This window comes from Arachis ipaensis, chromosome B7 (assembly GCF_059453495.1).
Source record: "Arachis ipaensis isolate K30076 ecotype BB chromosome B7, ASM5945349v1, whole genome shotgun sequence".
Lineage (NCBI taxonomy): Eukaryota > Viridiplantae > Streptophyta > Magnoliopsida > Fabales > Fabaceae > Arachis > Arachis ipaensis.
Genome location: NC_142442.1, coordinates 117,712,767 through 117,738,737, shown reverse-complemented (window position 1 = coordinate 117,738,737; position 25,971 = coordinate 117,712,767). Strand labels below are relative to the sequence as shown.

The 25,971-nt window shown below is 36.3% G+C and overlaps 3 protein-coding genes and 1 non-coding gene across 4 annotated transcripts; 3 read left to right on the top strand and 1 right to left on the bottom strand.

Annotated features, from left to right (window-relative positions):
- Positions 1-3,137: 3,137 nt before the first annotated feature.
- LOC148553858 (small nucleolar RNA R71) lies at positions 3,138-3,245 on the top strand. Its single transcript, XR_015893572.1, has one exon. It is a non-coding gene; the product is annotated as a small nucleolar RNA R71 (small nucleolar RNA).
- A 14,127-nt stretch (positions 3,246-17,372) lies between these two features.
- Positions 17,373-18,403, top strand: LOC107609881 (uncharacterized). The gene has a single exon (XM_016311935.3). It carries the CDS (start codon positions 17,517-17,519, stop codon positions 18,144-18,146), a length of 630 nt encoding a protein of 209 aa, XP_016167421.1. The 5' UTR covers positions 17,373-17,516; the 3' UTR covers positions 18,147-18,403.
- Positions 18,404-19,071: 668 nt separating this feature from the next.
- On the bottom strand, positions 19,072-21,504 carry LOC107609880 (DNA ligase-like protein). The gene is made up of 3 exons (XM_016311934.3): positions 21,228-21,504; positions 19,868-20,207; positions 19,072-19,773 (listed from the first exon to the last, which is right to left on the bottom strand). The coding sequence occupies exons 1-3, from the start codon at positions 21,306-21,308 to the stop codon at positions 19,286-19,288; spliced, it is 909 nt and encodes a 302-aa protein (XP_016167420.1). The 5' UTR covers positions 21,309-21,504; the 3' UTR covers positions 19,072-19,285.
- A 153-nt stretch (positions 21,505-21,657) lies between these two features.
- LOC107609879 (uncharacterized) lies at positions 21,658-23,896 on the top strand. Its single transcript, XM_016311933.3, has 6 exons — positions 21,658-22,106; positions 22,222-22,356; positions 22,469-22,544; positions 22,700-22,794; positions 23,198-23,365; positions 23,456-23,896. The coding sequence occupies exons 1-6, from the start codon at positions 21,764-21,766 to the stop codon at positions 23,620-23,622; spliced, it is 984 nt and encodes a 327-aa protein (XP_016167419.1). The 5' UTR covers positions 21,658-21,763; the 3' UTR covers positions 23,623-23,896.
- Positions 23,897-25,971: the final 2,075 nt, after the last annotated feature.

The window sequence follows — 25,971 nt, the reverse complement described above, 5'->3', positions numbered from 1 at the left end:
TATAGTTGTTGGAATATGGGGGTGGAAAAGGTCCCATGAAGTCATTACCCCACACATCAAACAACTCAATCTCAAGAATCCCCTGCTGTGGCATTTCATGGTTGGTAAGAAGATTCTTAGCTCTTTCACATCTGTCACAGTTCTTCACAAATGCTCTTTAATTTCGGAAGAGGGTCGGCCAGTAAAAACTGCTCTGAAGGACCTTTGTAGCTGTTCTTTCACCACAAAGTGGCCTCCATAATCAGAGCCATGACAGTGCCAAAGAATCTGTTGTGTTTCCTCATCTGAAACACATCTCTGGATTATACCATCCGAGCATCTTCTAAAAAGGTATGGTTCCTCCCAAAAGTAGTACTTTGCATCAGTCAGTAGCTTCTTCACTTGTTGTTTACTGTACTCTTTTTGGAATGAAATTCATGGCTTTGTAGTTCACAATGTCCGCAAACCATGGAGCCTGCTGAATGACAAAAAGTTGCTCATCCAAAAATGTCTCAGTCACAGCTGTGGGTGGTTGCACACCTTCTTCAGGTTCAACCTTGGAAAGGTGGTCAGCTACTTGATTTTCTGACCCTTTCCTGTCTTTGATCTCAATATCAAATTCTTGAAGGAGTAGCACCCATCTGATTAATCTTGGTTTAGAATCCTGTTTGGTTAGAAGGTACTTCAAAGTAGCATGATCAGTATAAACAATAACCTTAGAACTAATTAAATAGGACCTAAACTTATCAATAGCATACACAATAGCTAATAATTCTTTTTCTGTAGTTGTGTAATTCTTTTGAGCATCATTTAACACACGACTAGCATAGTAAATGACATGCATAAGCTTGCCGTGCCTCTGTCCTAAAACAACTCCTATAGCATAATCACTAGCATCACACATCAATTCAAATGGCAAATCCTAGTCAGGGGGAGCTATGATGGGAGCAGAGGTAAGGTTTACTTTTAGAGTTTCAAAAGCATGCAGACATTCAGTATCAAATACAAAAGGAACATCAGCAACTAGTAGGTTGCTCAATGGCTTAGCAATTTTAGAAAAATCCTTTATAAATCTTCTATAAAATCCTACATGACCCAAGAAACTCCTGACTACCTTAACATTAGTCGGTGGTGATAATTTTTCAATTACCTCCACCTTGGCTCTATCAACCTCAATCCCCTTGCTTGAAATCCGGTGTCCAAGAACAATACCTTCTGTGACCATAAAGTGACATTTTTTCCAATTTAAAACAAGGTATGATTCTTGGCACCGTTTCAAGACCAAAGATAAATGCTTAAGGCAGGATTCAAAAGAATTACCAAAAATAGAAAAGTCATCCATAAATACCTCAATAAACTTTTCAACCATATCAAAAAAAATTAAAAGCATACACCTTAGAAAAGTTGCTGGGGCATTACAGAGTCCAAATTGCATTCTTCTGTAAGCAAATACTCCAAAAGGACATGTGAATGCCATCTTTTCTTGATCTTAAGTGTCCACTGTAACTTGGTTATATCCAGAATATCCATCTTGAAAACAATAAAAAGCATAACCAGCTAACCTCTCAAACTTCTGATCAATGAAAGGCAGGGGGAAGTGATCCTTCCTTGTAGCTAAAAGGGACTTCCAAGAATAATAGAGGACTTTTGATCCTCTTCCATATCCAATATGAAAAATTAGAAGAAAAAATAAATGGCCCCACCTTCACAAGTAAATCCTCAACAACCCCCCATAGAAAATTTAATAGAAAGATCAGCAACTCAGCAAGTTGAAAAGAAATACGAGTGGGTTTTACCTCCTCAATTTGGAGTTTTTTCATCACTAAAAGTGGCATGAGGTTGATGCTAGTCCCAAGATCACACAAAGCCCTCTGAATAGTGACATCTCCAATGGTGCAAGGAATTACAAAGCTTCCTGGATCCTGCATTTTCTCAGGAAGGTTATGTTGAATGATAGCACTACATTCCTTAGTTAACACCACTGTCTCTTTTTCCTTCCAATTCCTCTTGTTATTCAACAGTTCTTTCATGAATTTAGCATAAAGAGGCATTTGCTCAAGAATCTCAGCAAAAGGAATGTTGATTTGAAGCTTCTTGAAGACTTCTAAAAATCTAGAAAATTTCTTGTCTTTGGAAGCCTTCTGAAGTCTCTGAGGATATGGCATCTTAGGCTTATACTCAGGAGCCTTTGGCAATGTAGGATGAGTGTCAAGAGAGACTGGAAATGGGTTATCTGCATGCCTAGGAGGGACGTGCTCCACCTCTTCTTTCTTCTCCTCTGGAGCTTCTTTTTCAACTAGCTCCTCATTGACCTTAGTCTCAGAACCAGCTACTCTACCACTTCTCAATTGAATGGCCTTACAGTCTTCTCTTGGATTCACCATTGTATCACTAGGAAATGTACTTGGAGGCCTCTCAGGTACTTGCTTTCTCAACTGGCCTACTTGCACCTCCAAGTTTCTAAGGGAAGCTCTAGTTTCCTGCATAAAATTATTCAATAGTGCTTCCAAATCAGTGTTCTTCTGGGGCCGAGAATTTGCCTGTTGAGGTGGTTATTGTTGATGAGACTGAAACTGGCGGTTATTATAATTATTCTGCTGAAAACCACTCTGAGAATTATTGTTAAAATTCTGTGATCTCTGAGGTTGCTCTCTCCACCCCAAATTTGGGTGATTTCTCCATCCCTGATTATAGGTCTTAGCATATGGATCATTATTGGGGTTTCTAGGAGGATTTCCCATGTAATTGACCTGTTAAGAAGAAGATTGGGCATAATCATAATTCTCACCTTGCATAAAGCTACCAGTCATGTTATAAGGAGCCTCTTGAGGTGTGTTCTGAGTATTGACAGCTGAAACCTGCATCCCACTCAATTATTGAGTAATCAAATTCATCTGCTGAGACAAAATTTTGTTATGAGTAAGAAGAGCATCAAAAGCTTCTACTTCAAAAACGCCCTTCTTTTGAGGGGTCTCAGAGTTCACAGGATTCCTATTAGATATGTAGAGATATTGGTTGTTAGCAACCAACTCAATAAGCTCAGTAATCTCCTCTGGTGTCTTCTTCATGTACAATGAACCACCTGCAGAATTATCTAAACACATTTTGGACATTTTACATAAGCCCTCATAAAAGATATCCAGCTGAGCCCATTTAGAAAACATGTTCGGAGAGCATTGTCTGGTCAGTAGCTTGAATCTCTCCCAGGCCTCATAGAGGGTTTCACCATCTTTTTGCCTGAAGGTCTGAACCTCCACCCTTAGCTTAGTCAGCTTTTGTGGTGAGAAAAATTTAGTCAGAAATCCAGTGACCACCTTATCCTAAGTGTCCAGGCTCTCCTTGGGTTGAGAATCTAGCCACAACGTTGCTCTATCCCTCACAGCAAATGGGAAGAGCATGAGTTTGTAAACCTCAGGATTCACTCCATTCGTCTTCACAGTATCACAAATCTGCAAGAAATTAGAAATAAACTGATTTGGGTCTTCTTGAGGAAGTCTATGATACTGACAATTTTGTTGCACAAGAGTGACTAGCTGAGGCTTCAGTTCAAAGTTGTTTGCAGCTATAGAAGGCACCACAATACTTTTCCCATAAAGATCTAGATTGGGGGTAGTGTATGAGCCAAGCACTATTCTAGGTTGTTCATTCTCATTCAGATTTGCCACATTGGCATCGACAGCACGATTCTAATCCATGGTGGACTCTGCAACTTCCTTTTCAAAAGTATCACTCAGATTTTTACTAGCCTTGTAAAGTCTAGCTTGTTGCAAGCGCCGCCTCAAAGTCCTTTCAGGGCCAGGATCAAAATCTGTAAAAGGTTCCTTGTCTTTATTCCTGCTTATAAATAGACCAAAAATAAGAAAAGTGGGATTCCCTACGTCAGAGTGTAGAGAATTCTTAGTGAGGTAACATGTGTAAAGAACTAAAATAAAACACTAAACAATTAACACTAGGAATTTTTGAAAATTATAAATAAACTTAAGCTAAAAATTTGAAATTTATAAAGAAAATTAAGCAATAAAGTTAAAATAAAATTAACTAGGTAACACCAAACTTAATTTCAAAAATCAAGAAAAAATACTAAGTAAAATTTTCGAAAAGTAAGGAGCAACAAGTAAATAAAATTAAAACTAAAATGCCTAATCTAAGCAATCAGACAACTCGTAGTTGTGAATCATAGTCAATCCCCACGGCACCAAAAACTTGGTGCAGAATTTATAACCCACAAACTAACCGGGAAGTGCACCGGGTCGTACAAAGTAGTACCTCAAGTGAATGAGGGTCGATTCCACGAGGATTGATGGATTAAGCAACAATGGTTAAGTGATTTACTTAGTTAGACAAACAGAAAAGAGTGTTGAGAGTTCAATAGTATTAAACAGTAATTCAGAGAATCAGAAAGCGAACAGTAAATTGATGTGAATAATATATGGAAAAAACAGTTAAGGCTTCAGATATATCTATCTTCCGTATTGACTTTTCTTACTAACTATTTTAATCATACAATTCAGTTCATGGCAAACTATATGTGACTAAACCCTAATTTCTTAGATCTTTTTAGTCTACTCTAACCTTCATTAACCGCCAATTTCTTGGTCACTTAATTCCAATTAGAGGGTGAAGTTCAATTCTAGTGTATATGCCACAGAAATCCTAATTACCCAAATATAAGAGGATTATATGTCACGTATCCCGTTAAGTCCAGATAATTAGAAATTTAGGAGAAATTATTTTTAAGCTGTTGTTCAAGCAAAGAGCATTTTCAAGTTTTACAAGAACTCAATTAGAACAAGGGTCATACTTTCGTTGCACCCAAATTCATAAGATAAAGAACAAAAATAATTCTTGAAATAGAAATTAGTACATGAATTAAAATAGAAAAATAATACTATCAATCCATACAATAGACAGAGCTCCTAACCTTAACAGTGGAGGTTTAGTTGCTCATGGTTCAGAGAGAAAACAAGGATTCTGAAAAACTGTAAAAGTGCGGAATGAGGTAAGAGAGAAGAGAGGAGCCCGAAGGGCTGATTCTTTTCCCTTTTATATCTAATCGTAATTAATGTAAAATATATTTTCTAAAACTAAATAATATCTTTTCCTATTTTTAAATAAAATAAAGTTTAATCAGAATTAAAGATGATCTTCATGCAATAGCTTGATTGAGATGTGGGGACCATTGCCTTCCCTAAGAGTGGTGCCTAACTTGAGAAACCTCAAGTTAGACTTGGAGGAGGCAGCATGGATTGGGCAAGTTGCGTGTGCCTTGGCACCTAACTTCACCCACTTGGCGCCTAACTTGGGCATGGCATCAAGGAATGAGTGTTGTTGTTGTGTCTGGCGCCTAACTTGGAAGGGAGTGGCACCTAACTTCATGCTAGCCGAATCCCATTGTGTGTGCTTGTTGTGCATGGCACCTAACTTGAGAAACCTCAAGTTAGGCGCCACCTTGGAAGTAACCTTGGAGCCTTTTGCCTTGTCTTGGTGCCTAACTTGGTAAAACCCAAGTTAGGCGCCACCTATGCAGCCTTGGTTTGATGGATTAAGTTTGTCTTGGCGCCTAACTTGGAAAATCCCAAGTTAGGCGCCACCCTTGCCAAATTGCTGGAGAAGAAGTATGAAATATTATATATTGTTGGAAAGTTTTGGAAGTTAGCTTTCCAACACCACTGGAACCATGTCAATTGAATTTCTGTAGCTCGAGTTATTCATATTAGAATGCAGGGAGGTCATGGTTGACAGCATTCTTCGCTTTCTTCTCTTTTTCTACAGAAACTCCATCAAATCTATCCGAGTGCTACCTGAAATAAACAGAATTGCACGCGACTCAAAGTAGCATCCAGAGTGGCTAGAAGATAATTAATTCTTGATTAAACTCAACAGTTTGAATACAAAATCACTAGGAAAAGATAGGAAAGATGCTCATGCATCACATGCTAATGAAACTGTGGGGATGGACGTGCTTCTCACAAAAAGCCACAGTATCAAAGCCCTATTTATACACACTTCTTGACTTGGAAGTCTTATGTTTCTTAGACTTCGACTTGGAAAAAGGGGGCACGAGGGGAATTGTTTGGTTACCATGATGAAGAAGGAGCCAAGTTCGACTTGGAAATAAAGGGGAGGTCACCCGATTTACCGACCTCTTTCAGTTGAATAAGTCGGGCAACAACATTCTTTTTGTCTTGACGGAGAGTTTTCAGGGCGTCTGACCCATTAGTCATCCTTACTGCAAATCCAAACATCAAAAAATTGATAGAAACTATTGCCATTTTTTCACACAACCATTAAAATTGACGGTGCCAGAAACGCATTATCCAACAAACATACAAGGATATAGAAAATAAATGAGAAAATGACGGTACGCACACAGCAGAAAAACACACGAACATTCCAAGCACCTTCAAAGCACGAACGAAAAATTCCAAGTAGAAATTCAAGATAGAAAAATCTTGAAAAGAAAATGGGGGTACCTTGAGAGAGAATGAAAAACAAAAAGACTCAGAAGAAGAAGCAAAAAAGAAGAAAGAGAAAAGGGGTTCAGTATTTATAAGACCCAATAAAAAGGTAAGTTCACCCCCTCATTTATGACGTGTACATTTATTAAAGTAACCGTAGAGAAACGTGTAAATGACGAAAAGACGCAACGCTTCAGGTTCATAAAAAACATGTCGAGTACTCAACTTAACTCCTAGAAAGGAGGTGTCCGACATGATGAACCCACACCATAAAAGGTCAAGGCTGACCTACAAATGCTTAAGTCCAACCTAATGGAGCTCGATCTCAAGTAGGGGTACTGTTCATACCCTGACCCAAAAACACAGTTAAGCCCAAAATGAATAAAGTCCAATTAAGAGATATTTACCTGACCTCATAGAGATCGAACACGGCGACATGGGTCTAACCCTACTTATCTAAATAAGTAACTGACTCCTAAGATATCTCCTAATAATTTAGAAGGGAGATCTCAAAAACTTCCCTAACAAAATGAAACGGTTATCTATCATCAAAAGGTGGAACTACTCTAAAAGATGGTTATTGAATCTACTATAAATACACTGACACCCTCAGGTATATTCATAACCCATTTTACTAAAAAAACCTGCTTAAATCCTTGCTAACTTAAGCATCGGAATCCCTTACAGGTCCCACCCCCTCCCCACCTCTTCACGAGAAACTCAGACGGCGGCACCTTCTCATCAACAGAAGTCGGACGCTACCCGAAAAGAAGTCTATACCTCACATTCAGGCCCAAAAAAAACCCAGTTTCAGGTAACCCTTAGAATAGAAACCTAAATCGAATCCGTTCAGGATCTGACTCACCAATTTTTCGGTTGAATCAATTAGTTCGGTCCAAATTTGATAATTATTTCAGATGTTACGAAATGTGTATTAAATTATCTAAAAGTCACTATATTTTAAATATGAAGAAAAATAAAAAAATATATTAATTTCCAATTTTTTTAAATTCAAGACAAACAAATCTTTTCATCAAATTATTCTATTTTTTAGAAGTTATTTTATTTAACAGAGATGGCTTGCCGTTATCTGCCATTAGAATTTGTAGTTTTGTACACACTTACTTAGACAACATAGTGTAAAAAAAAATGGGGATGCGCTAGTAAGTAATAATTATTGTTGCCCATTGAAAACCTTTTTTATTTTTCTTTTAATGTGAGTGTTTATATGTATAAGTGATAAACCATTATTTCGTAGTTTATCTTATGCTCATTTGAGTGGTTTTTATCAACTCTTTACCCACTTATTCGTACTATTTGTATGGTTTTACATTTGCCTTCCTAATTATGTGCTTTGATTGAAAACATGCTTCTTTGGACTTATATTTGCTAATATTAATCCTCTCTTATTACCATTAGATGCCATGATATGTGTGTTAAGTGATTTTAGAGATTACAGGGCAGGAATGGCTCAGAGGATGGAAAGGAAGCATGCAAAAGTGGAAGGAATACAAGAAGTTGGAGAAATTGCTAAGCTGTCCAACCTGACCTCTTCGCACTCAAACGACTATAACTTTAGTTACAGAGGTCCAAATGACACGGTTCCAGTTGCGTTGGAAAGCTAACGTCTGGGGCTTCGATTTGATATATAATGTGCCATAGTTTCCCTGAAGCTAGGCGACGCGACCGCGTGCTCCATGCGGCCGCGTCGCAGTGACGGAAATTCAGCATGTTTGAATTCACAACCAGCGAATTCTGGGTTGTTTCTGACCCAGTTCTTGGCCCAGAAAATACAGATTAGAGGCTATAAAGTGGAAGAATGCATCCATTCATAATAAACTTTCACATTCACAATTTTAGGAGTAGATGTAGTTTTTAGAGAGAGAGGTTCTCTCCTCTCTCTTAGGATTTAGGATTAGGATTCCTCTTAAAGGAATTAGGATTTCTTCTTCTCAATTTCCAGGTTTAATATTCTTTTTATATTTTTATTCTACTGCTTTTATTCGTATCTATACTTTATGTTGCCAAATTAGCTTATGAACTCTTCATGTTAGATTATAATTTCTCTTATTAATGTTATTTGAGGTATTTCAGTTTATGATTGCTTTCTTTAATTTATGTTATTGTTGCTTTACATCTGAAGGCATTTTTATTCCAGCAAATTTACTTTTTCCCTTTTGGTCTTGGTTAAGAAAGCAGTAACTCAGGAGTTATCTTAGCTCAACATAATTGATAACTGTTATCTTTGCTAATTGAACTGAACTTCAATAATCCCAACCTTTTCTTAGGAAATAAATAGGATTCGAAGATCAAACTAATTAGTCCCTTGACTTTCCTTTGCTTTCATAAAGGTCAACTAAGTGGAATTAAGGTTCAACTTTCATTATTATTGATAAAGATAACTAAGTCTGGACTTCCAATTTCTCATACCTTGCCAAAAGTTTATTTTACAGTTATTTATTTAATTTTAATTGCTATTTAAATTATTTGTCATATTTGTTCCTCATTCTTGAAACCCCAAATTTACAATCTCCATAACCAATAATAAGAACATACCTCCCTGCAATTCCTTGAGAAGACGACCCGAGGTTTAAATACTTCGGTTATCAATTTTAAAAGGGGTTTGTTACTTGTGACAACCAAAACGTTTGTATGAAAGGACTTTTGAAGGTTTAGAAACTATACTTGCAACGAGGATTGATCTGCAAATTTCTAGACCACGCAAAAGTTCTCTCTTCAAAATGGCGCCGTTACCGGGGAATTGCAAATGTGTGCTTTATTATTGGTTATTGTAAATATTTGCTTTTTACTTGTTTATTTGTTTTTATTTTTGCTTTTTCATAAATTAAGAGGTTATTGGTTTTTATTTTAAAATTTTTTTATCTTATCTTATCTTATTTCAAAAATCAAATTTCAAAATTCAATATTTAAATTTCAATTTTCAAAATTTAATTTTCAAAATTTCAAAATTTAATTTTCAAATTTAAAAATTTAAATAACCTTTTAATTTAAAATTTTTTTTTGTTTTTAATTTTTATTTACTATCATGAGTTCTCACCCCATCGCTACGAGTCTGGTTACAATTATGTTGCAGGAAGAAGAAATTACAATGAGAACAGGCATCAAGGTTGGAACAATCAAAGATGGGAGAAGCCACAAGGATTTGATCAACCCTCTTGGCAACAACCACCTCCAATGGATTATCAACAACCACCACCATATGCCTATAAACTCTTTCCTCAACATGACTTTGAACCACCACACTCACAAGCCAACTACAACTATTCACCTCCATATGACCCTAACCCTCAACCACCATACCAACCACCTTATGAGTCATATGAACCATATATAGAACCACCCCAATTCCAACCCAATTACTCACAAGAACCACCACTTCAATATTCACCATCTCCATACCCCTCAATCCAAGAGCACTATAATCCTATTTATGAAAGTCGAGTGCATCACGAGACAAAGGATCGTTTCAAGGAAACAGTGGATCGATTTCAGGCAACCATTCGTCAATTAGAGCAAGCGATAAATCAATTAGCTTCCCGACGTTCGGACACTCAAAGAACCCCCATGGCTTCATGTGGACAATCTAATGAAGAGCGTAGCATGAAGGAGATACTAGAAACTCCAGTGGACAGTACGGAGCATGACTTTGTACTGGAACAAGTAGAGGAAGTCGGAATTATTGAAGAAGAAGAAGTGGTTGAAGAATTAGGAGATGCAGAACCTCCATGGGAAGGTCCAGTCATAGAACCCCCTTCCAAGACGTTTGAAATTGATGTTGAGGAGGGTGTACAACCTCCAAGGCATATCACAGTTGAAGACTTGAAAGAGGTTGATCAAGAGGTTGAAATTGAAGAAGCTTGCAAAGAAGTGGTAATTATCAGAGAAAAGCACAAGGGAGTGGAGCTTGCAATTTCATTAAAAATACCTCCCCCTAAGTTGACATCATCCTTCACAACATTTAAGTGGGTAAAATTCATATCCCTTAGCTTTCTAATTCCACTTGAACATGGGCTACTGGAGACGGATGGTCAACTTAGAGCTCTTTGTAACATTAAGAGTAAGAGGAAGATGATCAGTGGTAAGAATTGTCCTGCAAGGTTCATCATGGTTGGAAGCTTTAAGTTTAAACGCAAAGGTTGGTGTAGAGCTCAACTGAATAGGTCTAGGAAGTTGTTTGGCCGCTTTAGTGAGAATTCAGATTGCTTGCTACCCGGATGGAATCATGATGATCAACACAAAGATGGGTGTAAAAGTAAGATTTAGGATCCTGGAATCTGCTCTGACACTTGTTACCCCGGGAGCCTAAGAATCTGTTTGAAGCTTCTTAAGGGCTTTACATGCTTAGTTTGGGACCCCGGAGGTTACTGGAGATACAAACATTGGTGGAGATTCTTGGATGAGTTCAAACACAAGCCACCATAACAGGGAGCTCACCAAATGTCCAACTTAAGGACTTTAACTAAAAGTGCTAGGTGGGAGACAACCCACCATGGTATAATCATTCCTTTCTCAATTTTAATTTTATTTCGTTTTGTTTATTTTTTTTTATATTATTTTTTTATTCTATTTTTATTGAACCTGAAATTATTCATAACATCCATATCAGCACTGCATTTGCATCTGCATATTGCATAAAAAAAAAAGCACGCACGCGACGCGACAGCGTCGCTGACTCGTCCGCGTCGCAGGTGTGGGAGAGAATAATAAAATGAACAGAGAGTCACGCGAGAGCGTGGCTGGAGGCGTGCCAATGGCACAAATCGTCCCACGCGACCGTGTCATATGGGAATAATGGCCTCCCACGCGACTGCGTGCCCCACACGGCCGCGTGACCAGGATTTCGACGTAATAATGGTGCACAGCCGAAGGTTGTGCTAGAGTGGTGCTGGACTGGCGCTGGACGCGCAGTCCATCTCACACGACCGCGTGCCCCACGCGGCCGCGTCACATCCTACTAAGTGGCCACTCACGCGATCACATGCCCCATGCGATCGCGTCACCCAATATTTGGCAATTAATGATTTTTTTTTAACAGAGAGTTGTGTGAGAGCGAGGCTGCCCTCGCGCCAGTAGCATAAAACGGGTCACACGACCGCGTGACTGACGCGACTGCGTCAATCAGTTTAAGCGCAAGCCGCGCAACCGCGTGCCCACGCAACCGCGTCGCTTGCGCCGCACAGCTTATCCTAATTTACCAAATATCTTATCTTTTCTCCCCCAATCCTAATTTTTCCTCCCTCCTTTCTTACTTACTTCTTCTTCCCTTCTTTCCCTTCTCATTCTTCCTATCTTTTATTTTATTTTACTTAATTTATTTGCATATTTCATTCACTGCATCTTACTTTTATGCATATTTTTATTTTCTTTTCTAAATTAATTAATTTTTCTTTCTTTGGTGTTAAAATTTTCTTATTTAACTGTTGCATCTTCTCTTGAATTATTTTGGGTGCTTAGTGACTTGTTTTATTTTGGATAGGTAATATTATTTATATCAATGCCAATCTTTTATACCTATATTACTTTTGCATTAACATGAATTTATATTATCTCTCCTTACCCACACTCCTCCCCTATGTTGCATATTCTGCACCACTGGTATGCCATGGCTTCTATTGTTTTCTCACGTACATGTTGAAGCTTCCATGATGGCCACCTGAAAGGGAACCGGAAGACGTTTACATAGGGAGACAGGCAAGTCAATCTACACAATCTATAGAAAAAAGCATCAGTTGAAGCCACCCGTCCACCTGCACATCTCAGCATGCATCGAAGACGGTGAAGTCTTTAAGTGTGGGGAGGTCGATACCGATCTCCATGGGTTATTTATTCTCTTCTCAACACCAATATCTTATTTTCTTCATTAGTTCATTGTTGCATTGCATAATAGATTGCATGTGTAGTTGATTGTTTGCATTTAAATACTACTTGGTTGAAAAATAATAAGTTTCTTTTAAAGACCCTATTTTTGAAAATTTTCACTAATTTAAATTGAAAATTTTTATGTTAAAACTTGTTGAAGTTGTATTTGGAACATGGTTTTTGAGCCAAAGAACACACAACATGTGAGATTTAAGCTTATTTATATGGTTACATTATTTAACCATAAATTTTTATTCTTGTGTGTTTTCTTCCCTGATTGCAATCTTAGCTTTGTTCCATTCTATATGTCCATTATTTAGTGTATTTACATGCTTGCATATGATTGAGGCCATTACTTGTTTTAAGCTCACTTATCTCAAATAAGCCTACCCTTTAAATCATCCTTGTCAGCCACTTTGAGCCTTGTAAACCCCCATTTGTTCTATATTTTACCACATCACTAGCTTTAAGCGGAAAACAAATTAATTATCCCAATTGAATCTTTGGTTAACTTAAGATAGAGATTGTGCATCAACTAAGTGTGGAGAAACTGTGGGAACATGGGTTAATAAGGGAATGTAACATGTTTCTAATTTATTTGAATATTAGGAATTTGGGAACCTACTCATGAAAAACCAAAATAGAAAAATAATAGAAAATCCATGTGCATTGATAAGTTATGTTTATTTCTCTACACAAAAAAAAGAAAAAAATTATATATATATATATATATATATATATATATATATATATATATATATATATATATATATATTCAATAAGTAAATAAATAAGGGGACAAAATCACCCCAATGTTAAGTTAATGAAAAATCAATGCACATGTGATAAAAGTAAAGAAATATCAAAATTTTGGTACATGAGTATGGGAATCATACAAAAGTAAGAATTTTGGATAGCTAGGCATGATTCTAGAGTTATATAGAGTATATGTATATTAGGTGAGAGCTTAGGTTAGTCAAAGATTCAAAATTATAGCTCACTTAGCCATATATATATCCTTACCTTTACCTTAGCCCCATTACAACCCTGAAAAGACCTCATGATGTTTGCATTTGTATGCTAAATATTTGTTGATTGGTTAGATGAAGAACAAAGTTTTAAAAAGTATGACTAGAGAAGAGTAGAGTGATTGACCCTAGACACTTGAGAGTTAGAATGATATACACTACCAGTGAGGGTTCAGTGCTTAATTCTATGTTCCCTGCTTTCATGAGCTATCTTCTTACAAGTTTACTTGCTTTTTATTGTATGATTTAAATTAGTGGAATTTGAATTACTTTCGTCTTGAAAAACTTATTTACTCTTAACCAAGTAAAAGCATTTAGCATGTAGTTGCATTCATAGGTTGCATTTCATGCATTCTACCATTTCTCTTCATCTTTATAGCTTCTCTTGAACTTAACACGAGGACATGCTAATGTTTAAGTGTGGGGAGGTTGATAAACCACTATTTCATGTTTTATCTTGTGCTCATTTGAGTGGTTTTTATCAACTCTTTACCCACTTATTCATACTATTTGCATGGTTTTACATTTGCCTTCCTAATTATGTGCTTTGATTGAAAACATGCTTCTTTGGACTTATATTTGCTAATATTAATCCTCTCTTATTACCATTAGATGCCTTGATATGTGTGTTAAGTGATTTCAGAGATTACAGGACAGGAATGGCTCAGAGGATGGAAAGGAAGCATGCAAAAGTGGAAGGAATACAAGAAGTTGGAGAAATTGCTAAGCTGTCCAACCTGACCTCTTCGCACTCAAACGGCTATAACTTTAGTTACAGAGGTCCAAATGACGCGGTTCCAGTTGCGTTCGAAAGCTAACGTTCGGGGCTTCGATTTGATATATAATATACCATAGTTGCCTTGACGCTAGGTGACGCGACCGCGTGCTCCATGCGGCCGCGTCGCAGTGACGAAAATTCAGCATGTTTGAATTCGCAACCAGCGAATTCTGGGTTGTTTCTGACCCAGTTCTCAGCCCAGAAAATACATATTAGAGGCTATAAAGTGGAGGAATGCATCCATTCATAATAAGCTTTCACATTCACAATTTTAGGAGTAGATATAGTTTTTAGAGAAAGAGGTTCTCTCCTCTCTCTTAGGATTTAGGATTAGGATTCCTCTTAAAGGAATTAGGATTTCTTCTTCTCAATTTCCAGGTTTAATATTCCTTTTATATTTTTATTCTACTGCTTTTATTCGTATCTATACTTTATGTTACCGAATTGGCTTATGAACGCTTCATGTTAGATTATAATTTCTCTTATTAATGTTATTTGAGGTATTTCAGTTTATGATTGCTTTCTTTAATTTATGTTATTGTTGCTTTACATCTGAAGGCATTTTTATTCCAGCAAATTTACTTTTTTCCTTTTGGTCTTGGTTAAGAAAGCAGTAACTCAGGAGTTATCTTAGCTCAACATAATTGATAACTGTTATCTTTGCTAATTGAACTGAATTTCAATAATCCCAACCTTTTCTTAGGAAATAAATAGGATTCGAAGATCAAACTAATTAGTCCCTTGACTTTCCTTTGCTTTCGTAAAGGTCAACTAAGTGGAATTAAGGTTCAACTTTCATTATTATTGATAAAGATAACTAAGTATGGACTTCCAATTTTTCATACCTTGCCAAAAGTTTATTTTACAGTTATTTATTTAATTTTAATTGCTATTTAAATTATTTGTCATATTTGTTCCTCATTCTTGAAACCCCAAATTTACAATCTCCATAACCAATAATAAGAACATACCTCCCTGCAATTCCTTGAGAAGACGACCCGATATTTAAATACTTAGGTTATCAATTTTAAAAGGGGTTTGTTACTTGTGACAACCAAAACGTTTGTATGAAAGGACTTTTGAAAGTTTAAAAACTATACTTACAACGAAGATTTATCCACAAATTTTTAGACCACGCAAAAGTTCTCTCATCAATAAGCTCTTAAATTTTTGTTCATACAAAGTTTCTCTTTTGCGCTTCTAATATACAAGCACTTAACCCTTAAAAAATATCGTTTATTGTATGTCCCTATTCGAGAAGATCAATTTCTTCCTATATATATATGCCTTGCCTCACAAAATGTAGAGTGCTTGAGAGTGATGCCATAGGTCAAGGAACCAACCTCGCATCAAAAACCATTGAATCATTGATAGTAGACAAAGGATTGAAGCTTTCGTGTTTCATAAACTATGAGTGATTAAGACAGGCTCTCAGTTGTTGTTGTTGGTTTTTTTTTTTTTTTTTTTCAGTAGCCAGCAGAAGAAACGCAAGAAAGGAAGATAAACTTCAAATATAGTTTTATCTTCTTTTTTTTTTTGTGACTAAATATAGTTTTATCTTAAAACAATAAAATATGTCTATTTAAATTTATTTACTTCATATTTCAAATTGACAAATAATATTTTATGTTAGAAAAAATTATGGTGAATGCATTATGCAGGTGTGTTAAGAATAATATCATTATTGAGATATTACGTAAGAAAGGGACTACGAGTCTACGACTCATATTTTTCACGATTACTTATATTTACGGCGATTTATGAATTAATGTATTAAACAACGAAATATGACGTGCGAAGTTTTCAGATATTTATTCTAAGAATAATATTTAACAATCATGTTACATATTAAAATAAAAGTAATATTATATAACTAATAAATATTATTATTTTTAATCAATACTTAATTAATAATAATTTGTATTTATATTTATACAAATTTTATATACAATAAATATATAATTTATATTTATATTTGTCAAAATTTTATATATACATATAAATTAATACAGTTTATATTTATTTTTTAAAATTTATATACATAAATTAATAAAATTTTTTTATTAAAAATAATTTAATATTTATACTGACTAAATAATAACTAAAATTATTAAAAATTAGTGACTAAAAGAATTTTTTTTAAATAATACAACTGCTCAAATAAAATTATGAGGCTAATCAAGTTACAATATAAAGATGGGAAAAGATATGGTTTAGTAGGCAGAGTAGCGTGATATGCGATTGGAGTTTGGAGATTACTCACCTAAGCTTAAAAATAAAATAAGAACCACAAGTTGATTAAAAAATTAAAATAAAATAAAATTATGAAGCCCAAGGTTATTCCCAGTGCATGAGGTCACTGGACAATAAAAAAATATCGAAAGGTTGGGACCAACCAAAATGAAGACGTGTATGGCCAGGATTGTATTATTTTGTCTAACTCAGTCCAATTTCGAGCAACCCGATAAGGCAAATCTACGGTCACTTTCTTCTCAACGGCTATTTTATAAAGACAAAATCTAACGGTTCTCAATGCTTTGGCGGTTGCCGCCCTACAGTTAGTATTTCCACGGTGCCAAAAAATAACATGTATGGTAACCGACCAAAATGGTTGTCGGTAATTTACGAGTAATCGCGACATTATTGTTTTCTTAATAGTAATTACAAATTAAATATTTGCAATCATGACGTTATATTATAGGTAATTCTATCTTCTCCTTTAAATGGAAAACATATTGAATATTCTCATACATTGTTTAGATGAATTATGTCCTAATCAATAATAATTGAGTGATGTATTTGACAATATGAATATTTTTGTTGAGCGTCTAAGAATGAATTGTTTGATATATGAATAAATAATAATTTTACATATAATATAATAACTGAAGGAAGTATACACCCAAATGTTTTGAGGCAAAAAAAAAAAAAAACCTACAAAGATAGCCGTTGAGGGCATTGATCTTCATCTTGCTTTATATATAAAAAGGTGTACGAGCATCGACCCTTTGCACGCTAACAAATTAATGAAGGGGAAGAAAACCCATCTCTTTTGAAAAGCAGGGTCCCTTTGATCCATTATATTATAGTTCTAACTTATGATCCTTCTTCATCTTGTTACGTTTCATTGATAATTAAGTTAGTTAAAGTCTTGTTCTGCTGATCTGCTTATTTCATAAGATCACAATCAATCTAAGCTTAGTATATATCATCTTAGAGATTGTATCTTGTTCATTTCTTTAACTTCAATTACACCTTTGTTCATAATATTTGTATAAAATTTTCATCACAGGCAGCTACTGAGCTGTTTTATTTTTTGTATTGCACTCATCAACAATCCACACATATATTTTCTTTGTTTGATTACTGTTTGATCCTTCTTGATTTAATTTAATGGAAGCTTTCTGCCAACAATCATCATCACTACTTTCTCCAAACAAGAACAAGCAGATCAGAATAATCAAAACCGCCAGCAGCAGCAACAAGAGAATCGGAGGAGGAAGAGTAGGTAATCACGTTACTCCTCTTGACAATACATATGCGTATGCTGCTGCAGCTGCAGGTCTCTTGAATCCTCCGTCACGCGCCAACTCTTTAGTTCATTATCAACATCAACAACAACAACCACCGCTCCTTCCTCTGCCAAATGCTTCATCAATTCATAATCAACATCAACATCACCAGCCTTTGCTTTCTAGAAGCCAGAGCCTCATGATCTCATCTCCAAAGAAATCCAACAAAGCATCAACGAAGAAGAGATCCTCCTCTGAACATGATAATAGTAGCCACCGCCGGGGACCCGACCCAAAGGACCTTCCCAAACATCTTCCTCTTTCAAAAGTGTTGATGATGGGAGGGAATAATAATAAGGGGAACATGAAAGACATGATTATGTCTCCGCCGCCGAGCAGCTTGCCGCTGCCAAAGTTTTCTCTGAGGTCCAAACTCAGTTGCAACGCCGAAGCCGCCGGTGTTGACGACGGAGCAACAAACAATCTCCGCAGACTTCTACGCCTCCGATGAGGTTGTTCATTCCCGTTATCGTATATGCTTCGTTTGACGATGCGCGTTACGTTACTTAGTATCATTATGGTAGTCTAATGTTAAGATTATAATATAATTATATGTGTGAAAAAAGATCGGCGAGGGTAGATTGCCGATTGTAGAGACCGATGAATGTCTTTTGTTTTCATCTGGTTTTAACTTCTTTTCCTTTTTCTTTTCTGTGGTGGGGTGGTGTTCGCTTTGCTGAATTTTGTGTGTACCACTATGGTTTTTTTGAATGGGGTGCACACATACAAGCGTGGTTGTTCAGTGTGTATGTATAAGCCACCATTTGTTGTGAATGAGAATAGTTATCATGACAAGATGAATTTATATCAGATTTATGGTGGAAAGGAAGACATTGCAAGTTCTTACCCACACCCACACCTAAAAAGAAAAAAAAAAGGGAAGAAAATACCGAGCTACGAGTAAAAGCTAAAATGTTTCGCGGTGGCTAGCAGAATAGGAAGAAAACTAGGAGGTACTGTTAAAAGAGAGTTAAATTCATCTTATTGTACTATGCAGATAATTATTTAGGTTAGCATCTCTATGGAGAAAACCGAGGGAAAATCATAGAACCGTGACTTAAAATCAGTGTTACGAGAGTTATGACTTCATTTACAAGAAAATTGAGGTGGTGAGAGAAATTTCCTAAAGCTCGTAATCAGCAGCTAATACCACATTTATGAGAATAATAATCTTGGCTAGAAGAGAACTTTCAGATTGTTTTACTGTCATCGGGTTAAAATCTAGTACAACATAATGTCTTCATATTTTGGATGTTTGCCACCCTCTTTCCGTCCCCATGCAATTCCGCTTTACTTTTGTTACTTCACTAATACGATTCAGATGTTCTTACAAACTTTCACTTAGCATCGAAATGGGAATCAACAATACGAAAGAGTGAATAGAATCATTATATGTATGTATATGTTAAAAAAGAATAATACATAATCCGCTCCCTCTCTCGTTAGAGTGCCGTAGTTAAACTTCAAAAACCAAATACCGCACTCCGTGCTTTCAAATTTCTCAACAAGACAACTACCTAACAAAATTTATCTACAAGTTGTGTATTGAGATTCTCAGGCACCAAGACCACCAAACTTTCAGAATTCGAATCAAAACGGAACTGTGTAAGGCAATGCATATATTTCAACCTCTGGTACGTATTGAGCCCGAGGCCACAAAGATGTGCTTGAACACCTCATGGCACCAGAAATAGGTTTTACTCTTTTGGTATCAGACCTTCCATCCTTAAGTTCCGAACCAAACAGCCAGTCTTCGTCAGAAGATAATCCATCAACAGTTAGTGGAGGAGGAACCCAATTCTGAAATAGGGCATCATAAACAGATAGCACCGGCGCATCTGATTTTGGAGCAGCTCCGTTGTGTGAACTCTGCAATTTTCCTTTCAGCTTAAAATCAGAATTTCCAGCACATGTATCTCTCTCTGCACTACTGAAACATCTTACTTGATGATGGCTTTCATTGGCATTTTGAACAGAAGAATACACAGTTACAGCACTTCTGGAAGTAGAGCCAAATTGATCATCTTGTTTCTGTTCTTCAGGTTTTTTCAGTGCAAGTCTTAATTTTATGCCAGTTGCTGGTTTAACAAACAGTCCAACAACACAGTTAAACATTGGGGTCAGGACAAAATGATTAATAAATATAAGCAATTTTATAGTTTTCTTACTCACCTCCATTTTGACTAGATGGTGATACACTCCTTTTCCTTTTGTTGCCGCTTTGGATACTGTCCGAGCTGCAAGGTTCTAACCAAGAGACTGGTTGGTCATGTTCCACGGTTATGTCACTCTTGTTCTGCTGTTCATTTTCGGAGTCATCTAGCTTTTGCACACAGACCCCCTTACTTCTCTCTGTCGTGCTTTTCCCTGCTTCAATGTGCTTCTGGTCTTTAGCATCACTGAAATTGGAGGTTTTTTCTTTCCTCTCTCTCCTTTCTTTCCTTTTTTCCTTCTTTTCCCTTCTCCTCTCTTTCTTGAGATCTTTCTTGACCTTAGCATCCTCCCTCTGGATCTTTATGTCACCAGAGTAATATTTTCAAATAGATGATATGAAAGACCAAAGAAGCTAACAAGCTAATACAAGCATGTTCACAGTTTGGCCAGCACAAGATTTATGCATCCACATTGTTTTGGAACAATAGCTACAAATGTTGGAACAACTATCCACCAATAGTATAGTACTTCACAAAGAAAGGGTTTAACTAAAATTGATTATAACCAATGTTAAAAGGCAATTTACCCCAAGAATAAGCAATTTCCCATTCCAAGAAACAAATTCACGTTATAAACATCTTTTGAGGGTGACAAAGTAGTCGACAATAACTACTAGTGCAAAAGTTTGAGACATCATTGCAAAGTGCAAACCATCTTATATCATATGCTTGTAAAACGTTTCTTAGCAAAAGGGATACAATGATCTAGAAAGCATGATAGAAACTAACCCTGGTTTTAATAACAAGGCATAAAGAACTACCACAATATTAGATATTCAAACAACCATTTTTATATTGATTTAACTAGAACTAGAAAGAATTTGCACTTTCTTGAAAATATTTTTCAAAAGGAGAAACCTGTACAACCATGCAGGGTAGAATCTGTGAATAATACTATCTAGGGCATTAATTTACACGGCCATAAAACGCTTATATTTTCAAGGTGAAAAAAACCCATAAGCATTCTTGTTGGATTAATAATTGCAAAACCTAAAAGTCTAGAATCATTGCACATTAATATTTCAGAACCCGAAGTATCCAATTTCAAACCCTAGACGAATTACCAGCAAAGCTCAAAGAACGTGAATTCTTCTGTTATCGGTGAATCAAAAGGGTTCTCAAACAACTTTTAAACCTATGTTCATCAGGAATTAGCGCGGTTAAGTAATTCCTAGAAACAAACATGAACACAGAAAGATCCAGTTCATCAAGAATCCAACAAGTCATAACACGACAGGGTCTATGCAGAAACAGAGGCCTTGTGCCTATTCACATATTTCAGTTGAGCACAAACGGAAATACAAAACCGCTCAACGAACCTTAATTGATTCGATCAAGGCCTCGCTACATGACCCATTGCTCGTATACCCTGTAGGTCTGAAGGGAAAGCATCGCGACATCTTCGATTAAACGAAAAGTTTCCTCAAATCCCAAACAAAATCAACAGAGAAAGCAAGAGATTCTGATAGATCCACACCAGATAGTGGCAGCTAGTACGATTGGAAAAAGTTTGCAAAAAATCGAAGATAAAACCAGAACTAGGGTTTCGCTAGATCTGAAATCCCAAATCTCAAAGCGACTAAATGGATGCGTAACATAATCGTGAGGCCAAGGGTTGTATTTATAGTGGCAGCATACGCGTAACGTAATGACCACGCCGACTTGCTGTTTGTTTCCTATTTTTATTATTTATTAATAGGCCCAGCCCAAATAGCTTATTATCGGTCAAACTGAAGCCCGAAGTAATTTGGGCCTGGCCCTGTATCATTGTAATGAAAAATTGAAAACCCTAAACCCTGAAGAATCTGTACTGAGGATTTTTCCTTCCAAGTTCCAAGAATAGCGAGTAGCGACCATGCGACGTGTCGTTAATCGAGCCATATTTCTAGGCAGAGCCTTAAGGAGCAACTCCACCGCCGTCTACGGTGGCTTTACCGGTGGTTCCACTGTTTGCCAGGTGGCTCCCTACGACACGTGCTCGAGTTCCAGCTCTAAGTGGCTGTCTCAGAATTTCGTTGATCGCTTGAGCCTCTCAAATCCCTACTCAGCTCACAGTGTTAGGTTCGGTTCTGCAGCTGCCACGTCTCTCGCTCAAGATGTGCAATCGAATGCTTCGCTTCGCTCAGAAGAGGGTTTCAAGTCCAAAGACGTGGTTCTGTTTCAGTATGAGGCCTGTCCTTTCTGCAACAAAGTTAAAGGTGAGTTCCATTTTCATCTTCAATAACATCCTCTTTGATCTGCATGTATAATTATATTTCGTTTTAGTCCTTGTTCATTGAATTTTGAAATTTCTTGTGTTTGTTTTTTTGTTAGCGTTTCTGGACTACTATGATATTCCATATAAAGTGGTGGAAGTAAATCCAATGAACAAGAAGGAGATCAAATGGTCTGATTACAAGAAGGTGCCTATTTTGACAGTCGATGGTCAACAAATGGTTGATTCTTCAGGTTCATGCCATTCCTGTTTAGTACTTTCATTTGTTTGTGTGTATAAGTGATTCATAATTTATATGTTGTAACCGACATTGTGATTGTGAATTCCCAATTTTATATATGGCAGAGATAATTGATAAGTTGGTGAAACGGATACGTCCCGATTATGATTTAGATGCAGCTGAGGAGAAGAAGTGGCGCGAGTATGTTTGTTATTTATCTAGTCTATTCTTTTGGATTAGTTCTTGGTTTCTTACTACTGCCTCTACTTGTTTTCCATATCTCTATCGAGTATTGATTGCCCGGCTTTTAGCCTCTGATGCGTAACACTAACATTATATTCCGACTTCTTGTGTAGGTGGGTGGACAATCACTTGGTTCATGTATTGTCACCCAACATATATCGAACTGTTTCCGAGGCTCTTGAATCATTTGAGTATATCACCACTCAAGGTATGATTTCACTTCTAGACTCTGTTGCAGACGGCCACTCTTACGAATCTAGAAGATTATTAATATAGAAGCTTAAATTATGTTCTGTTGTAATGGTTTTAATTGTAGGGGGCACAACAATCAAATGAACTAGTAGTTTATTTGTTTTATAATTATCACAATTTTTTTACACTAATCTAAATTCAAAATATTGCAACACTTCCAAGCATATTTCATTTCCTTGAAATACTTCCATCAAACCTATTTCCTTTACTACGAACTTCAAATTGCATGGAAATTATATGAGATTGGACATTTTAGTAGATCTAAAAGTTCTTTACATTCAGTTATTATTCTATATTGACCTTGTAATGCACACAGTGGGACGGATATGCATGCAAATAAACCTCTGATTTATATGTAGGTAATTTCAGTTTATCTGAGAGGTTAGTGGCGAAGTATGGCGGTGCTGCTGCTATGTATTTTGTGTCAAAGAAATTAAAGAAGAAACATAATATCACTGATGAGCGAGCAGCACTGTATGGAGCTGCAGAACAATGGGTTGATGCTTTGAAGGGCCGAAAGTTTCTTGGTATGTCCAACTACTACGATTTATAAATGCTAAGAAAAATATTTGCTACTGCCAGACTTATAAGTACCTTTGTATTCTTGATTTTGGCAGGTGGAATGGATCCTAATTTAGCAGATCTTGCTGTCTTTGGTGTTCTACGACCCATCCGTCACCTCAAGTCAGGTAAAGATATGGTAGAGCACACCCAGATTGGGAAATGGTACTCTGATATGGATCAGGCTGTAGGACAGTCTTGCAGAGTCAATTCAGATAGTTAAAGTATAGTGAGTCTCAACTTATAAATTGATATCAGACTGCTGTATGGAAATTGAAATAAGTTTGCAGCTACAAAGTTTTGAACGGCATGCGAATTGCTCTAGCTGCCCCCTTTTGGTTGTAGTAATGATATATGATAACTGATAACAAGATGTTTAGTCTGGTTTTGTGAAGACTGACGAGCACAATGATCTTACTACCTTAACTTGTGTGATTATACACTTATGCTGTAATGCAATCAATAAGAGGAGCTTCAGCAAGGGTGTTTTGGGGTAATAATATTAGTTTATTCAATATTCCCTATATAATTGGTCATTTACTTCTTGACTTCAGTCAAGCAATGCTATTTTGTGTGAAAGCACAAGTAGCATACAAAGGTGGAACAATGAACAATCAATAGATTGAATTCTTTCTTAGAGCAGTGTTATACGTGGAGGTGGTTGGATCAGATGTCCTTTTATAATGGTTTTCAGTTCAATACTGCCATATTACTTTTTAGGAAATAATTTTTGGCTTTTCTTTATCTTGTTCCTTTTATGTGATAAATAAATAGTTTTTTGGTTTTGTCATCATTTGATGAGCAGATGAATCATTGTGAAATTTGCAATTCGACCATTTGATGAGGATTATTTATCCTCCGGGGTTCTTTCATTGTGTGTATGCATGTTTCTTTAATTCTTGAGTAAAGTAATAAATAAACCTTTTAAGATTTACACTTCGGATAGATTTGTACTTAAAGAAAAACAGTACCAATAAAGTTTTCTAAGATAGCAAATGTGGACACATTACTTTCAAATTAGCCCTTATGATTAGGGTAGAAGGTCTTATTTGAACTAATTTGTCCATATTTGTTATTCCGGAAGATTCTCTTAATACTTTTTTTTCTTTAGAAATTAATCGGTCCGAAATTTAAATCTTCAAGGATTTATTTAAGGATTTATTTGTCACTTTACTCTTAATTCTTTCCCATTTCTTTTTCTTTTTCTGTTTTTGCTATGCTTTTATTGTGTTTAAAGGTGATTATATCTAACAACATAAATTGTTTAAAGTATGGCTTATGAACATCGAGGATAATTCTATTAGATTTTGGATTCAAATTTTAAAATTGATCCAAATAAAATGTTATTATGCAATTTTTTATTGTTAGATTTATATTTTAACTTGCATTTGTTTTTATTATTTTAGGGTTAAATAAATTGTAACTTTATCTAAAATCTGTGTTTTTTTTAAGTCTCTATAAATCAAATTGCAAATTTTTAAGAGAATAAAGTAACCATAGCAACCCAAATAGAAACTTCAAATTCTTTTATGAATAAAAAATAGAAAAAAAATTAGAAATTACATCAAAAAACATGTATTTTACAAAGTTTTTGTTTAGCTCTTTATATTAATTTTAGATTTGTAATTACATTTTTGGCATTCTAAAAATATTTAACTTATCAGAATATATTGAGACATATTTGCTACTAGTTTGAAATGGATGAAAATATTTTTATAATTTATTGCTAAAAAAATCTAATTATAAATTTAAAACAAATATAAAAATTTAATAATCTTGTTAGGTAACTGTTCATACCCTGACCCAATAATAAAGGCCCAGAACCAAGCGAAAGGTCTAATCCAAAGGGTTGGGCCTCACCCAGTACCAATCTTCGTCTTAAGAAGTCGGTACTTGTCACGACTTACTCTAAAGAAATCGGGAACGAGGGTTAGCTGGCAGATAAGCACTCATTTGAATGCATAACTGCCCCTAGAATCTCTCTAACCACTTCCACAAGCCATATCTTAACTTCCTTAAGATAAAGGGACGGTTAACACCGTAAAAAGGTGGCACTACTCCAACGGTGGTTATTGGTTCACCACTATAAATACACTGACACTTCTCAGGTATCTCTAAGTCCCAATACTCTCTAGACCTGCTAACACTCTTGCTGACTTAGGCATCGGAGTGTCTTTGCAGGTACCACCCCCCATTCATTTATACGCACAAGTCGGACGTAGGCCCCCAAGGCGTAGTAGACCCTCTCAAAGGCTTCCCTCCTCCATACGTTTGGGCCAACCAACGTCGTCCAGCCCACTAATCTCCGGTTACCCATCGTAACATTGGCGCCGTTGCCGGGGACCCGAGAGATCAACCAGTGATGGCGGATAGATCCCCTGAAGAAGGTCATGTGGAGTCAGATTCTGAACAAGAGAATCTGGACACCGGAAACAAGGATGAAGACTTGACCCTTCACCAGGAAACCAATGACCAACACAGGAAAGATACCTCCGGAATAAAAAATCTGAAGGTGAACTCTTCAGAAGGGCGCGAATCAGAGAAAGAGGGACCCTCCCATGCAACTGAGCTC

Bases quoted from the DNA above. Each gene is read 5' to 3' on its own strand.
- LOC107609881 (XM_016311935.3), top strand. From the start codon at position 17,517: ATGGAAGCTTTCTGCCAACAATCATCATCACTACTTTCTCCAAACAAG.
- LOC107609880 (XM_016311934.3), bottom strand. From the start codon at position 21,308: ATGTCGCGATGCTTTCCCTTCAGACCTACAGGGTATACGAGCAATGGG. The intron at 20,208-21,227 runs GTTCGTTGAGCG...GGTGACATAAAG, and splicing joins CCTTGATCGAATCAATTAAG to ATCCAGAGGGAGGATGCTAA. The intron at 19,774-19,867 runs GTGAGTAAGAAA...TTGTTAAACCAG, and splicing joins ACCATCTAGTCAAAATGGAG to CAACTGGCATAAAATTAAGA.
- LOC107609879 (XM_016311933.3), top strand. From the start codon at position 21,764: ATGCGACGTGTCGTTAATCGAGCCATATTTCTAGGCAGAGCCTTAAGG. The intron at 22,545-22,699 runs GTATGTTTGTTA...CTTCTTGTGTAG, and splicing joins GAGGAGAAGAAGTGGCGCGA to GTGGGTGGACAATCACTTGG. The intron at 22,795-23,197 runs GTATGATTTCAC...ATTTATATGTAG, and splicing joins TGAGTATATCACCACTCAAG to GTAATTTCAGTTTATCTGAG.